At 44.2% G+C, this 15,921-nt stretch overlaps 1 protein-coding gene across 4 annotated transcripts in view; it reads left to right on the forward strand.

Annotated features, from left to right (window-relative positions):
• Positions 1 to 15,921, forward strand: part of zmynd10 (zinc finger, MYND-type containing 10) — a 307,591-nt gene that overhangs the window by 17,429 nt on the left and 274,241 nt on the right. Inside the window, exons 3-6 of one of the 4 annotated variants that reach the window (XM_041191869.1) lie at positions 7,900 to 8,016; positions 8,277 to 8,346; positions 13,927 to 14,006; positions 14,797 to 14,850. In XM_041191869.1, coding sequence (XP_041047803.1) covers positions 7,900 to 8,016; positions 8,277 to 8,346; positions 13,927 to 14,006; positions 14,797 to 14,850 — 321 coding nt within the window. Of the gene's footprint in view, positions 1 to 7,899; positions 8,017 to 8,276; positions 8,347 to 13,926; positions 14,007 to 14,796; positions 14,851 to 15,921 lie in introns of those variants that run through there. The other 3 variants (XM_041191868.1, XM_041191870.1, XM_041191867.1) reach the window with 3 other exon arrangements.

Genomic DNA, 15,921 nt, shown 5'->3' on the forward strand with positions numbered 1-15,921 from the left:
TAGCACCACTACTGACCGAGCTGGCTGAGTCCTAAATGACACAGCAGCTAGACTGGATCTGCGGCAGGTAGTGAGGGAATGAACAAGAGAGAAAAACATACTTGACCTCTTCCTCACCAACCTCCCTGCCACAGAAACATCTGTCCAAGACAGCATCAGTAGGAGTGACCACAGCACAGCTGTTGTGGAGACGAAGTCTGCCTTCACGCTGAAGATACTCTCCATCGTGTTGTGCGGCACTACCACCGTACTAAATGGGATAGATTTTGAACAAATCTAGCAACTCAAGACTGGGCATCCCTGAAGTACTGTGGGCCATCAACAGCAGCAGAACTGTACTCAAACACAATCTGGAACCTCATGGCCTGGCATATCCCCCACTCTATCATTACCATCAAGCTAGGAGATCAACCTTGATTCAATAAAGAGTGCAGGAGGGCATGCCAGGAGATGCACCAGGGATAACTAAAAATGAGGTGTCAACCTGGTGAAGCTATAACACGTGACTACTTGTGTGCCAAACAGCATAAGCAGCAAGTGATAGACTAGGTTAAGCAATCCCACAACCATCAGATCAGATCTAAGCTTTGTAGTCCTGCCACATCCATGGTGGTGGACAATTAAACAACTCCCTGGAGGAGGAGGCTCCACTAATATCGCCATCCTCAAAGATGGAGGAACCCAGCACTTCAGTGCAAAAGACAAGGCTGAAGCATTTGTAACAATCTTCAGCCAGAAGTGCTGAATGGATGATCCATCTCGGCTGCCTCCGGAAGACCCCAGCATCAATGATGCCAGTCTTCAGCCAATTCACTTCACTCCACATGATATCAAGAAACAGCTGAAGATATTGGATACTGCAAAAGATATGGGCCCTGACAATCTTCCACCAATAGTACTGAAGACTTGTGCTCCAGAACTTGCCACACCTCTAGCCAAGCTGTTTCAGTACAGCTACAACACTGGCATCTACCCAGCTATGTGGAATATTGCCGAGGTATGTCCTGAACACAAAAAGCAGGACAAATCCAACCCAGTCAATTACCGCCCCATCAGCCTAATCTCAATCATCAGTAAAGTAATAGAAGGGGTCATCAATAGTGCTATCAAGTGGCACTTGTTAGCAATAACCTGTTCACTGACGCCCAGTTTGGGTTCCACCAAGGCAACTCAGCTCCTAACCTCATTACAGCCTTTGTGCAAACATGGACAAAAGAGCTGAACTCCTGAGGTGACGTGAGAATGACTGCCCTTGAGATCAAGGCTGCATTTGCCCAAGTGCGACACCAAGGAGCCCTAGCAGAACTGGAGTCAATGGGAATCAGGGAAAACTCTCCACTGGTTAGAATCATACCTAGCACAAAGGAAGATGGTTGTAGTTGTTGGAGGTCAGTCATCCCAGCTCCAGGACATCACTGCAGGAGTTCCTCAAGGTAGCGTCCTCGGCCAAGCTATCTTCAGCTGCTTCATCAATGACCTTCCATCTACCACTGCCATCTAGAAGGACAAAGGCAGCAGATAGATGGGAACACCACCACCTGGAAGTTCCCCTCCAAGTCACTCACCATCTTGACTTGGAAATATATCGCTGTTTCCTTCACTGTTGCTGGGTCAAAATCTTTGAACTCCCTTCCTAACAGCACTGGGTGTACCTACTCCACATGCACTGCAGCGGTACAAGAAGACAGCTCACTACCACCTTCTCAACGGCAACTAGAGATGGGCAATAAATGCTGGCCCAGCCAGCGAAGCCCACATCCCATGAATGAATTTTCTTTTAAAAGGGGGGAAATGTATTTTAGAGTTACTGTGGAGATTGAGGCTGTTGGCTTGTGAGGAAGATGTCCTGGAGACAGCTCTCAGCTGGGAGAAGATGCAGTTTAAACCAACTATCCAGTCAAGCTGGAAAAGTCTTGGGCTTCAAAAAACAGTCTTGTTCTGAAGTCTTGGATTTCCATAGCAGAGTAGAAGAGAGTTTAAGAGATCGTGTGATCATGTGGTATGTCTTTATTAAAGCTACAGCAGTTTGCCTTGGATAATATTACTGGATGTTTGTAGTTCAACATCTGTAAGGGAATATTGCCTGGAAGGTGTTTACTTATGGGTCTGACCAAGTAGGAAGTCTCTTGGGGAAACGTTTTGTAAGACTGACTTTAACTGTGTAACTGTAATCTTGTATGCTTAAGTTTTCCTTTCTTCTTGTTAATAAAACCTTTAATTGTTGAAATCCTAAACATGTTACTGGACTTCTTGCTTTTGAGATCAGTACATTTTCTTCTTGTTTCCAGAATACAGAAGAAAGGGTATGCCCCATAAGCCAAGTTTCCCTCTGGGGTTTGGTTTGCTCAGCAATTAACACCTGCTGTGGTCATAACAGGCCTGTTGTGTCCATCTTGGCTCTCTGCAAGAGCAACTCATTTAGTTCCATTCCCCTGCCCTTTCCCGTAGCCCTCATTTCTTTTTATCTTCAGGAATTTATCAATTCCATTTTGAAAGCCCCAATTGTGTCTATCTTCACCACACTCTCAGATAGAGGTCACTACACATAGTTTGGTCACCCTGATATACACATTGATCCTATTTCCTAAACAAAACTAAAATAGATTATCTGATCATCGTTCACTTGTTTGTTGTTTATGAGAACTTGCACAGATCAACAGCTACACTTGACTAAGGATTCAGTTCAATGCTACATAAATGTGAGCTCTTTTTTTGTCTTTCTAAACTGCTGTTTGTTATGTGAAGACAGGCTGTTCACCGAACAGGATATCATTAAATTATGCACCAACAATAATAAAGTGCTAATTATATATTCCTACTCTGCCTTTCCATTCCAGTGGCCTTATGTGGGTGATCAGAGCTTCTGTTTTACGAATTGTGCAGAAAAGGCTGTGAGAAAATGAACACCTGTACTCAGCTCCACATTTTGCAGGCATTCACAGTTAGCTTACATTTCCTCTATACTACTTGTAACAATTTGCCAATTACAATTTATTCTTACACATCTCTCACACTCCCTGGAAATATTACTGATGCCTGCACCTCGGTGGTGCTTGTCATTGCTGCCAGAATGTAGTGGGTAGACGGCACAGAGCTCTCTCATTCTCTCGGTGTGCTCTCAGCACCTTTAAGGAGGGGCTGGCCCCATCTCTTCAGCATCTGTAATCACTGATGTGCTCCGGCTCCTGAAGGGCTCAGGTGGACAAAGGATCAGATGCTTCTAAAATTTCATGCTGCGTCTCCATGATATGACCCTGATCACAGAGCGCAAGCAAGCTTCCCTCAGCCAGACAGGAGTCAGACATTCTCAGATGCTTTGTGAAGATTTATGGAGTGTCCTCACTGCATGTCATCATCATCCTCCTGCAATCGAGCGATTTTTAGGGCCTCCACTGCATCTCAATGACAGGAGCATTCTCACAGAGGGTATTCGCACTGCCATAAGCCAGACTGGAGTCAAAATTCGCAGATGCGATGTGAGGAACTATGGGGTCGCGTCACTGCATACCATCACCATCCTCCACAAATCTAGCAGCTATGAGGACCTCCCGAGCACACCTGCCTCATCTAGCCAGTGTGAGGGCCTCATCCCTATCATCGTCTCCTCTGAGGACCTCCTCACCCTCATCCCTGTTGGCGTCCTCCTCATTGGAGGAGATGTGCAGCTCCTCCAGCTCATCTCCCGGTTAGAGCGCCAGATTGTAAAGGGCACAGCAGGCGATCGCGATGCGTGACACCTTAAGCGGACTGTATTGCAGGGCTCAGCCAAACTGGTCCAGGCACTGGAACCTCATCTTCAGCATCCCGATGGTCTGCTCCACCAAGTTGCAAGCTGCTGTATGAGCGTCACTATAGCGTCGCTCTGCTGCAGTCTGAAGCTGCTGCATGGGTGTCATCAGCCATGGTCTTTGTGGATAGCCCTTGTGCCTGAGGAGCCATCCCCGCAGCTTCTGTGGACCCTGGAAGACTCCAGGGATCTGTGACCAATTAAGGCTGAAGGTGTCGTGCACACCCCATGGAAACCCTGCGCAGGATGTGTTTCTGGTGGTCGCACACCAGCTGCACATTTAGCAAATGGAACCCCTTATGGTTGATGTAGTCCACCATGTGTTGCGATAGAGATCTGAGCACCACATGAGTGCGGTCGATCGCATCCTGCACCTGTGGAAACCCCGAGATCTGAGCAAATCCAATCGCTTTTACCTCCTGGGTGTCCTGGTCCCAGGCAAAATGCACAGTGTTGTGTGCCATGGAGAAGATGGTATCCGTGACCTCATGGATGCATTTGTGGGTGGAAGCTTGTGAGATCCCATAGAGGTCACCTGTGGAGCCCTGAAAGGAGCCATTGGCATAGAAATTGAGCGCCATAGTCACTTTCACAGCCACTGCCTTTCATTTTCCGATGAGGCCAAATCCTGCCGTAGCTGGCAGATGTGACCAAGCAGTTCCTTAGACATGTGCAGTCTTCAGCGACACTGGTTCTCAGTCATCTGCAGGCGTGAAAGGTGGCGTCAATAGACCCTGAGTGTTGGGCGCCAACCTGCGATGGTTCGCTGTGACTCTTGAGTGGCGTGTGCGGGAGCGTCAGCTGCCCTTTCCTGCTGAGGTTGGTGCTCCTGCCTCTGCGCAGCCAGGAGCCTCAGTCACTCTCTCCTCTGTTGTCTTCGTGCTCTGTAGGCCGTCAGGCATACAGCTAGTTCACCAGGCTCCATGACCCTGATGTACTCTTCCTGCAGGATGAAAGAGAGAGACTCGTGGTCAGCATGGGTATACTAAGAATCTGTCCTGGTTAATTGTGATGACCCTTTAACGATTCCCGGAAAGTGCTGGCCACCACTTGGATGGCCAGAGATTAGTGCGCTCCATGGCTGCCCTGTTAGCTTGAACCATGGGGAAGATTGGTCCAAACTGGGATGATGACATTGCAGGAGGCTGTGAGTACCTCCAGCAGTGACTGCTACATGGCCAGCTTTAGTGAGGAGATTGTACAACATGTGCCGTCGTCCAACTGTTCTGCAGTCCACTAACATGCTCATGAGTTTGCAGTCTGTGCCGGGGCGGTAGGGGGAAGCTCTGGAGCACTTGCTGGCACTTGGATGCCTCTGCGTTGCTTGAATGGGCAGATAAGCTATGATCCTGACCCCAATCGTGTCAATGTGGCTGCACCTGAATTGTCTCAGTTGCAGACGAATGGTCACTTTATACAGGTCTCCCGAATGTGTGGCCACTTCCCTCATCCAACCTACCCCCCACCCCAAATGCTTGTGCGCTATATTCAACGGCAGGACTGCCCTTGCCCCCCACTTGCCACCAGTTGACTCAATGGCAGGGCTGCCCTTAACCTCTCCCACTGCCACGAGTCAGCCCAACAGTAAGGCTGCCCTTAACCCCGACCCCTCCAACCCTCTTGAAGCTTGAAGTCCAAAAGGCGACCCTGGCAAGTGCTGCACAACATTACTGTGTACTCACCTCCGAGATCCCCTCAAAGTGTAGGCCACTAAGTGCATACCTTTTATGTGCTGTTATGAAACACATCGGCTTGCTATCCTGCCATGTGGATGAATGATCCAGCAGGGGGAGACGATTCCGGCGGGCTGGCCTGATAATGATATGCTGATGTATTACAGTGAGGTTCAACATCCAATGGTGGGAAACATAGCCTGCCATCAGCGGGCTGAACAGACAATCACATACTGGTTTCCTGCCATTGTAAAACCGATCGTGCCATATTGTCCACTCACGCCACTGATCATGCCCAATGCCAGCAGGCACAGAAAATTCTGCCCAATATGTTTGTATATATCTTTGAGGATAATTGGGAAAAATAATAGACTGGAGGATGGGGGGAGGGGAGAGTATGCTGATGCTGGGTGAGAGTATTTTTGTAGGACCAGCAATAACATTCTTTCTCCTCATTACCTTACAAAAACTAAAGTTCAAAATTTCTTTGGTCCATTTTTTTGAGGGGCTTCCTTTGGTCCCTTTAAAAGACTGGTGGTAGGGGAGCTCAACGCCAGTACAAATGGGGAGCTCTCTAGCCTCCTTCCCAGCATTGTAGGTGGCAGTGACTGAAATGACCAAAATCATTTCTAGGCTGCCACCACCCAATTTACATTAGGCTGCAGCAACGAAAATTGATCCCTCTGTCTCGTGGAGAAAAGGACTCAGCTCGCTGAAGTACCAGAGGGCTGATAATGCCTGCGTGATTGTACATCATTGTCTGTAAGCGAAAAGGGACAGAAATGATAGCAAAAATATTTTAGATTTCCTTCTCCCTTCATTTTTGTACTTTCGCACCACCTTTTGCTTTCTAAATATAAGAAGTATCTTGCAGAGTGCATCAAAGCCACTGGATCAGAATATTGCTTTCTCAACTACAAAGCACTTGGGCATTATATTTCTACACACAAAAGATAGAAATGAAATCCAAGCTGACAATTGTGAGCCTTGACTGTTGTTTTAATACTCCAGGGAAGTTCCTTATATGCTTCTGTCATCAAGCAGTTGACACTGGACCTTGTGTCCTTGAGCCAAGATGGGGATTTCTGGATTTCATGCGACTGACATGTTGGCTGAGATGGATAGAGTCTTTGGCCTCGGAATTCCTCTCTTCTTGACCAAATTGTGTGGTTGCGTGTTATACAAAATAGGTTTTAAACTGGGGTCACTGGACACTAGAGGTTTGGTGAGGAGAGGGAATCTATCTGGTTATACAATTTCTGTATTTGTCAACTGACTAGCATCTCTTTCTTTTGTAACTCTTTCGAGTACAAACCCGTTTCCATCTGTTTCAGATGAAGTTACATTGTTTCATAATTTGCCATTGTGGGATTTGAACTCTTGATTTTGGGGTTACAAACCCAGTACCATAACCACTTGGCTATTTAGGCCAAGCTCAACTGACTAGTATGTTGTTTCTGTTGCTATATTCTATTAAAAACAACCTGCCATGATAACATTGTTTCTATTTGGGCAACCAACAGTGTCTTTGAAAAATTGGGACAGCTTCATGAATGGGGCAGGGACGGATGGTGGTGGTGAGCTGCAGGGGCATACCAGTATTTGCAGGTGGCTGACAACTAACTGGGATACAGTATTGTAATCAAACCTGGGAATGCCTGATATTGAACTGCACTCATACAACACCATTAGCAATGCTTACACCACCACTGTGGAACTGATGGCATGATGATAGCTTAATGATGCTTGATCTCTGGCATTTTTACAGGACCTGGTATGCTGCAAATACTATCTTGAAATTGGTACACTGCGCAATGCTCCTATTTTCGGAGCCCTCACATCTCTGTTCCTGCCTTTGGGACAACCCTGAAAATTCAGCCCATGGTTCTTTGCCATACTAAATGCAACACAGATGGTCCTGGCAATGATAGGAACAAGTAACTGTTTCTTAGAGAAATGCTTATGCAGCAGCTAGATTGAAAGAGATTAGGATTAATGGCTAGCCCACTTGCAAATGCCACATTCTGTTTTTTGATGTGTCTGAAATAAGAACAAAATTCCACCATTCTGACACCCACCCCTCTCTCCAAAAGAATACTGGCCTGCTGGGTCCTGGATCTCCTTAACCCTTGCTGTCAGCAACACTGGGTACTTCAGGTGCTAGATACCTAAATACCACCAGCTGTAAATCGATTTGTAAGTTCAGGCTTTATCACCAGTCTTGAAAACAATAGGGGTTTTAACTGACCAGTATCAGTAGGAAAAAGGCCTTGTGTTTTCTGATCCCAAATTACGATTCCAGATTGCTGACTTGTTGGAATTTGAATTATGGTGCATAGCTTCTTTAATACATAGCCTTCTTGCTGCCTAACCCTTGCACTGAGTTGAGTGTTCCTATGGGATTTTATAGCTGTCATTTATATCTTGATTTCAATGCAGGTCCCCACTCTGATTCATGAACTCATTGTTGTGGAAGTCTGGAAGCAGAAGGTGTTTCCTGTGTTGTGTCGGCTCCAGGATTTCACCCCTAAGAGCACATTCCCCATATATATTGTGGTGAGTGAAACTGCCCATTGGATTTCTTCACAGTCATAGTCAATGAATTGAATCTTGCCCATAGTAATTTAGACTTGACTTTTCAAAGCTGCTGTAGGAAAATTTGGCAGTATACCAAACACCAGGAAGCGTAATCCACTTCAGATTTCAGAGTAAAAAAATGAAAGTTTTTATTTGGGAGAAGGAAGAAGTTCCTCCTTGGATTATGTGACTCCTTCACTGCACATAAAACAGCACTCTGTTATAATTTCTAATTATAGATTAACAACAAAAGGGTCCTGAAAATCCTAGGCACAAAGTCTGTCATTCAGGGGGAAGCGGATGGCAAAGGTAAATCAATGCTCTAGTGACTCAATGACAGTCACAGAATTCCACACTTAACAGAAGGAGAGGAATGCGAGACCTTCTTGCACATGTATCACTCAGAGTGGTTAATTAAATGTAGGAATACTTTTAATTGAAATTTTTCCTCTCTTCATGTAGTCTGAAGGTTACTAATCATGACTTATGCGATGATACCACTATGGACCAAGGCGACAGGGTAGGCTACAAGAACTACCTCAGCTATCAGAGGAATTGAATCTGCACTGTCAGCATTATTCTGCACTACTCTGTAGCCATCTAGCCAACTAAACCATCTGACACCCCCCTCATTGAAATTGTAATATAAAAATATAAGCTTCTGCATCCCTCAAGATACTCAGTAGTAAACAATCTGTAGTAATCTTTGTAGAATAGCAAACAATCTGTAATAGTATCTCTTTGTCTTTTGTAGAAGTAATAGTTTCTCTTAGTTCACTTAGGTTCTCTTTGGTTTGTAGGAATCTTTATCTAGCCGACCCAGGAAGGTGCCTTTACAGGTACATTCTTTTAGGACAGGGAGTAAAATACCAAGTTGGCTTGTTGGGTTGCAGGCAAAGAAAAGTCAAGCTTATCTTTCTAAGTATCCAAGAACAGATATAGGAGAGAGTACCAGATATTCTCAACATAGCGAGAGAGAAAATATTAAGGGGTTTAGCATTTTGAAATGTCCGCCAGGCCCAGTTGAAATGTATCCCAGGCTGCTAACAGAAGCAAGTGAGGAAATACTGGAGGCTCTGACCATCATTTTCTAGTTTTCTTTGGCTACAGAGGGCTGGTGGACTGCTAACATTGTACCATCGTTTAAAAAGGGAAGAAGGGTAGACTGAGTAATTGCAGGACAGTCAGTCAGACTTGATGGTAGACAAATTATTGGAATATGTTCTGAAGGATAGTATTAATCGCTTAGAAAGGCATGGATTATTTAAGTACACTCAGTATGAATTTGTTAAGAGGTCACGTCTGAATAATGTGATTGATTTTTGATTGAGGATGTACCGAGGAAGATCAATGAGAGCAGCTTGTTTGATGTAGTCTACGTGGATTTTAGCAAGGCTTTTGACAAGGTCCCACCACATGGCAGACTTGTCAGAAAGGTAAGAGTCCATGGGATCCAAGTGCAAGTGGAAAGTTGAAAAAATTTGCTCCTTGGCAGGAAGCAAAGGGTAATGGTCAACAGATGTTTTGTGACAGGAAGGTTGTTTTCAGTAGGAATTCTGCAGGACTCTATATTGGGTCTCTTGCTTTTCATGGTAAGTATCAATGTGTTAGACTTGTTAGGTAGGGAGTATGATTTAATAATTTTGCAGATGGTAGAAAAATTGGCCGTTTAGTTGACAGTGAGGAAGAAAACTGTAGACTGCAGGAAGTTGTTCAGGTGGGCAGAAAAGTAGTAAATGGAATTCAGTCCAGAGAAATGTAAAGTAGCGCATTTGAGAGGGAAAAGAAGACAAGGAAATACACAAAAATGGTAGGATACTGAGAAGTGTAGATGAACAGAGGGACAGATCCCTGAAAGTAGCAGCACAGATAGATAGGGTGATTAAGAAGGTATCTGGAATACTTTCCTTTATTAGATGGCGCAAAGAACATAAGAGCAGGGAGCTTATGCTAGAACTACTACAATGGATCTGATCGCACTAGAGAGGATACAGAGGAAATTTACAAGGATGTTTCCAGGATTGGAGAATTGTGACTATGAGGAAAGTTTGGATAGGTTCAGGTTGTTCTGTTTGGAACACGGGAGGCTGAGGGGAGATTTAATTGAGATGTAAAAGCTATGAGAGGCCTAAATAGGTTGGATAGTGAGGACCTATGACTTCCTTTAGCAGCCAGATCATAAAGGGCACAGATTTAGAATAATTGGCAAAGGGTTAGAGGGAAGTTGAGGAGAAATTTCTTTCACCCAGAGGGTGATGGGGTCTGGAACTCACACCTGAAAGAACGGTAAATACAAAAATCCTCATTGCATATAAAAAGAATATGTGGGTATACACTTGAAGTGCTGTAGCCTACAGGGCAACAGACCAACAACTGGAAAGTAGGATTAGGTTGAATAGCTCTTCTTGGCTGGCACAGACAGGACGGGTTGAATAACCTCCTTCTGTGCCATGAATTTTCTATGTTTATAGAACAAAGCAAGTATAACATACCTCTACTGTTTATTACATTACATACAAAGCTCCTACATGGTGTAGGTGTGATATTCCTTTATTATTATACATAGTCGATAATAATACTGTGGCACTAAGGGGCCTGAGTAAAACCAAAGTCATTATGGATCAGGGATAGCGTTCTAAAGGCTGGAGTCATACCTGGCAAAAGGAAGATGGTTGTGATTATTGGAGGCCTCATTTTAGCTCTAGACTTGACCGTCTTCATTGATGATATTTCCTCCATCATAAATGATAATTGTACGTTGTTTAGTTCCATTCCCAATTCGATAATGTAGCAATCCATGTCCGCATGCAGCAAATCTGGACCGCATTCAGCCTGGACTGATAAGTGGCAAGTAACTTGCCATGCAAGTGCCAGGGTATGATAGGTTTTAACAACAGAGACCATTCAATAGGAACACAGGAATAGCAATAGGCATTTCAACACCTTGAATCTTCCACCATTCAATGACATTATGACTGATCTGTATCTTAACTCCATCAACCTGCCTTGGCTCCATAGCCTTTTATACCCATGCCTAGCAGAAATCTATCAACCTTTGATTTAAAATTAGTGATTGAGTTAGCATCTACTGATTTTAGTCAGAGGGAGTTGTTTCATTGCCTGAGATTTTGGTGGAGACAGGTTCAACTGAAGTGCTCAAAAGAGAATTAGACTGTTATCTGAAAAGGAAGAATGTGCAGGGTTATGGGGAGACGGTGGGGAAATGGCACTAGGTGGATTGCTCTTTTGGAGAGCTTGTGCAGGCACAATGGGCCGAATGGCCTCCTTCTGCACTGTAACAATTCAATGATTCTGTGAGTTCCACACATCCTTTGTGGTGAAGAAATGTTTCCTAACTTCTCTCCTTGGTTGTGAATTTTAATGTTATGTGCTCTTGTTCTAGATTCTCCCACCAAGAACATTTCTCTATCCATCCTATCAATTCCTTTCAAAACCCTAAAACCTCAGTCTCACCCTTTAACCTTCGATATTCCAGGGAGTACAAACCTAGTTTATGTATTCTCTCCTCATAAGCAAATTATTGGTGTATTCCATTGCTAAATGCTCCCACCATCAACATCCTGGGGGTCAGTATTAACCAAAACTTAAAGGTGTAGCCAAATAAATGCTGTGCTACTGGGTATTATGTCATGAATGGGTCACCTCCTGCTTCCCTAAAATCTCTTCATCACCTACAAGGGACAAGCCAGGAGTGTAAAGAAGTGCTCTGTATTGGTCTGGATGAGTGCAATGGCACTCAGGATTCTCAATTCCATTCTAGACAAAGCAATCCCATTTGATTGACACCCCGTCTCCCTTTGCTACTGGTGTATCATGGCTGCAATGTGAGCTATGTACAGGATGCACAGTAGTAAGTCTCAAAGGCTCCTTCAGCACATCCCAAACCTGTAACATCCATCAGCAATAAAGTCCAGGACAGCATGCACTTGGAAACACCATCACCTTCAAGTTCCCATCCAAGTGATTTGGACATATATCATTGTCACTGGGTCAAAATCCTGAAATTCCCTACTTCACAGCATTGTGGGAGCATCTTCACCACATGTACTGTACCGCTTCAAAAATAAGGCTCACCATCACCTTCCCAAAGGCAACAAAAGATGGACAGTAAGGGCAGAATCGTCCCAGATTTGCACTAAGTGCAGTAGTGGGTGGGAAATATGGTGTTTTACCCACCGGCCGTAATGCAGCTTCTCACACTATATCGTCCCAATCTCGCCGTATTATGCATTCCCAGGAAAAATGCCGTTTCAATGGTGGGTTGGCTCTCATTCGCCCGCCACACCATCACCTTGCCTCTTCATCATGCTGGGCATCATATTTAAAGTGCAGCCACGCGCACACCCCCCAGTGCTTCCAGCCCAGGAAGACACCAGTGAAACCATGGCCCCAAAAGCCAAAAAAAGTGCAGCCCCCCCCCCCCCCAATTCAGTGACGCATCCCTGGGATGCCTGCTGGACACCGTTGGAGCCCATTGCGATGTCCTCTACCCCCCACTCTGGCTGCAGGAGGCCCATCAGTGTCGTCAGTACAGCTTTGGAGATGGTGGCATTGATGGTCAGTGCCAACGCTGCACAGAACAGGTTTGCCATCCAGTGCAGTTAGATGATGAATGATCTCATCTGTGCCGCCAGGGTAAGGCAACCATCTCATCACTCTAACAGTTGCAAGGCCATCACACATTCGCTGGCATCTCACTCATGGCCAGCTCAAGCGACATTGCCACTCGCTCTCTCACACACACCCTCCCATCTTCATCTGGCCTCACCTCCTCTGGAAACTGCCCCCTCAGCCCTCACCATCTTGACGCCACTTATATAGATCAACATGTGTCCCCATACATACCCTGGATACCTCCTTTCCCCAGTACAACCCTAGCCCTGCCTGAGGCCACTTCTCCCCATTCCCCAAGCAAGCTATAGCCCTGCAGCTGTTGAAAAGCCGCCTTATGGCTGCTCTGGTAGGTAGAGACCTGCCTGTGAGCCCCCCAAAAAGTGATGTGCCTGCGAAGCCTGGTGCTGATGACCACGAGTGCTGTCAGAAGCAAGGTAGGTAAACAAACTTCGAAGTCCCGAGCGAAGTGCAGGTCGCCAGGTGCATGTCACTTATGTTCAGTTGTGAAACACTCTGATGTGCCCAAATGATCCAGTGTTGGGGGATGATTCCAGCAGTCTGCCCTTATAATGATATGCAAATATATTACATTTAGTTTCCCAACGCCAATGGTGGGAAACGCAGGCCTGCTGTTGACGGGCTGAGCGGATGATCGCAAACTGATTTCACCACGTTGTGAAATCGATTTTTGGCCTTCTTGCTATGTTGTCCGCTCACACCATCAAACATGCCCAACACCAGCAGGCTTGGAAAATTCCGCCCTAAATATCGGTTTTACTCGTGACACCCATATCCCAAGAATGAATGAAAGAAAATGCTTCTAAGTTGTATATAATCAAGGTGCAACATACTCACTCTGTATAATACTGGGTACAAGACCTGTACTTCATGTAGTACTGCGTAAAATACTCCTACAGTGTGTATGACACTTTAGAGAACGGGACTGTATTTACACTACAGATGCCATTGCTATCGACCCCATGGAGTAATTGTCACACTGTCTACTACTTATCTCCAGTGTATAAGCTCTTTTACAACTAATGTTATACATCTTCCTGATCCAACTTAGGCCCTGCAGATATGTAAAGTTTTTTGGAAGGGGGGGTAGCAATTGTTTTTTGGTTGGTTAATGTAAGTTAAGCTTGCATTCCAAATTAATCGGTGCATGTCTGGGACTTTATGTGAATGCAGAAGACTATGTAAGCGGATTCTCTAAATGAAAGGGTGTGACTTGCACACTTGTTTGATTTAAAGGTTTTACAAAAATGGTGACCGCAAATTGGAGAATGACTTCTGTACTGCTGCAACTAGAAGTTGTGTTTTATGCCACCCAGGTAATTGTAGAATAAATAAGTTACTTATTGCACTACCCCACATATTAGCCAGTTATTCCAACTCAGTTATTGCAACGACGTTTTCATTTGTGAATTTTGTGCTTATTTCACAGTTTATTCAGATTTCAGTTGCTGGCTTGCACAGAAGATTGTATAATTTTGGAGTATATTTCTACGATGGTAGCATTACAGCATAGCAAGGCTCATATCACAGCGATAATGTTTTGAAGCTGGCATATGAACACAGTCAAATCAATGATATCTCCCACCACACTGGGAAACCCCACACTTCTGAGCTTCAGATCCCCTATCACATGTTGGGTAGTTTACATTCCAGGTTTATATTTTCTTTCACGCATAACCTTGTAGCATGATGACATCATCACATAATCTGTCAATTAAGCTTTGTAATGAGAAACTAAAATTTGATGTGAAAGAGGTGTAATTCCAACCATGAACCTGAGAAAGTTTGCTGTTCGATGTGCATTAGGATGCAATCTTAATCTGGTTTCAACCTGGTATCACCCCTTGACTGTAAACTGGATTTGAATCAATCATCGCAACATGGTGATTGGCAGCATTGCAGCTGTAATAGGCTGACATTGACACAAAGCAGACAACTTCTCAAATAATATTTACAAATGTTTGAGACATTAATGTATTTAATTCTTCATACCGAAAAAGGTTTGAGTAACATGTGGTATTCCTTACTGGCAGAGTGTTCTCATTGGCACTGTATTTCCGATATTGGGTGAACTTAGTTTGTGACTGTGTCCTTTCTTTTGCATAGATTCATCACGAAGCAACCATTATTAACCTTCTAGAAACTATCTTTTACCATAAGGTAGGTATGTTACACATTTCAATTAGATGCACTGAATTAACTGTTCCAAAAACAAACTTACTAAAAAAAAATCATGGATGTTCAATATTGGCATATCTTTGACAAAGACACTCCTATTTTCTCCCCATACTGTAAGTGCAATGCAAAAGAAGAAAATTTAATCATAATTATGTTTTCTAAAAATTGCACGTGAAATATCGAAGGCATGCTGGAGAATCTTTGCTATACTGATAGAGGTGAAATTGGTCTATGCCAGCTGCGAGGAGTGTGCTTGTAGCAAATCGACTAAGGATTTTTCATCATACTATTTTTATTTTCCATTGATTCGGAAAATATTGCCAAGATTTTTAATTTCAAACCAAGTCAAAGCAACAGTGAGACCAGGAAATGAGTCTCCAAAAAGAGTTTGAAGTAATGTTCTGTGAACTTCAGTAAAAAGAATATTGTGTGTGGTGAAAAACTGGCTGCTCAAACCTGTTTTGCACTGCTGGCCTGAACTAATTTCACCCCCATATTGTTTTAAGGGCCTCAAAAAACAATGCTTTGTAGCCTAGTGAGGTGGTGGAAGCTGGGTCATTGAATATTTTTAAGGCGGAGGTAGATAGATTCTTGTTAGGCAAGGGAATCCAAGGTTATCAGGGTTAGATGGGAATGTGGAAGTCGAAACACAAGAGGATCAGCCATGATCTTATTGAATGGCTGAGCAGGTTCGAGGGGCCGAATGGTCTACTCCTGTTCCTATTTCTTATGTTCTTATGCTATTAATCATTGACTAAAAACACAATGCCCAGGAACTACTGCACAAAGTTCCAATGTGACCTCATCATCTAGGTTCCAAATGCCTATGCTTTGGCCTGAACAAGCAATTCAAAATACATCTTTATAAATTTCCCTTTATTTGGAATAATTTCCAGATCAATCAACCTTGCCAGGTTCCCATAGACAACCTCCCTTTTTGTTCTCCACTTTGTAACATAATGAACTCGAATTAACTCAAAACTGTACAAAATAAAGGCAGAAATGTCACTATTTTATCACAACTCCTGTTCCTATGTTCCTATCCACCTCCTC

The sequence above is a fragment of the Carcharodon carcharias genome, chromosome 7 (genome assembly GCF_017639515.1).
Source record: "Carcharodon carcharias isolate sCarCar2 chromosome 7, sCarCar2.pri, whole genome shotgun sequence".
Classification (NCBI taxonomy): Eukaryota; Metazoa; Chordata; class Chondrichthyes; order Lamniformes; family Lamnidae; genus Carcharodon; species Carcharodon carcharias.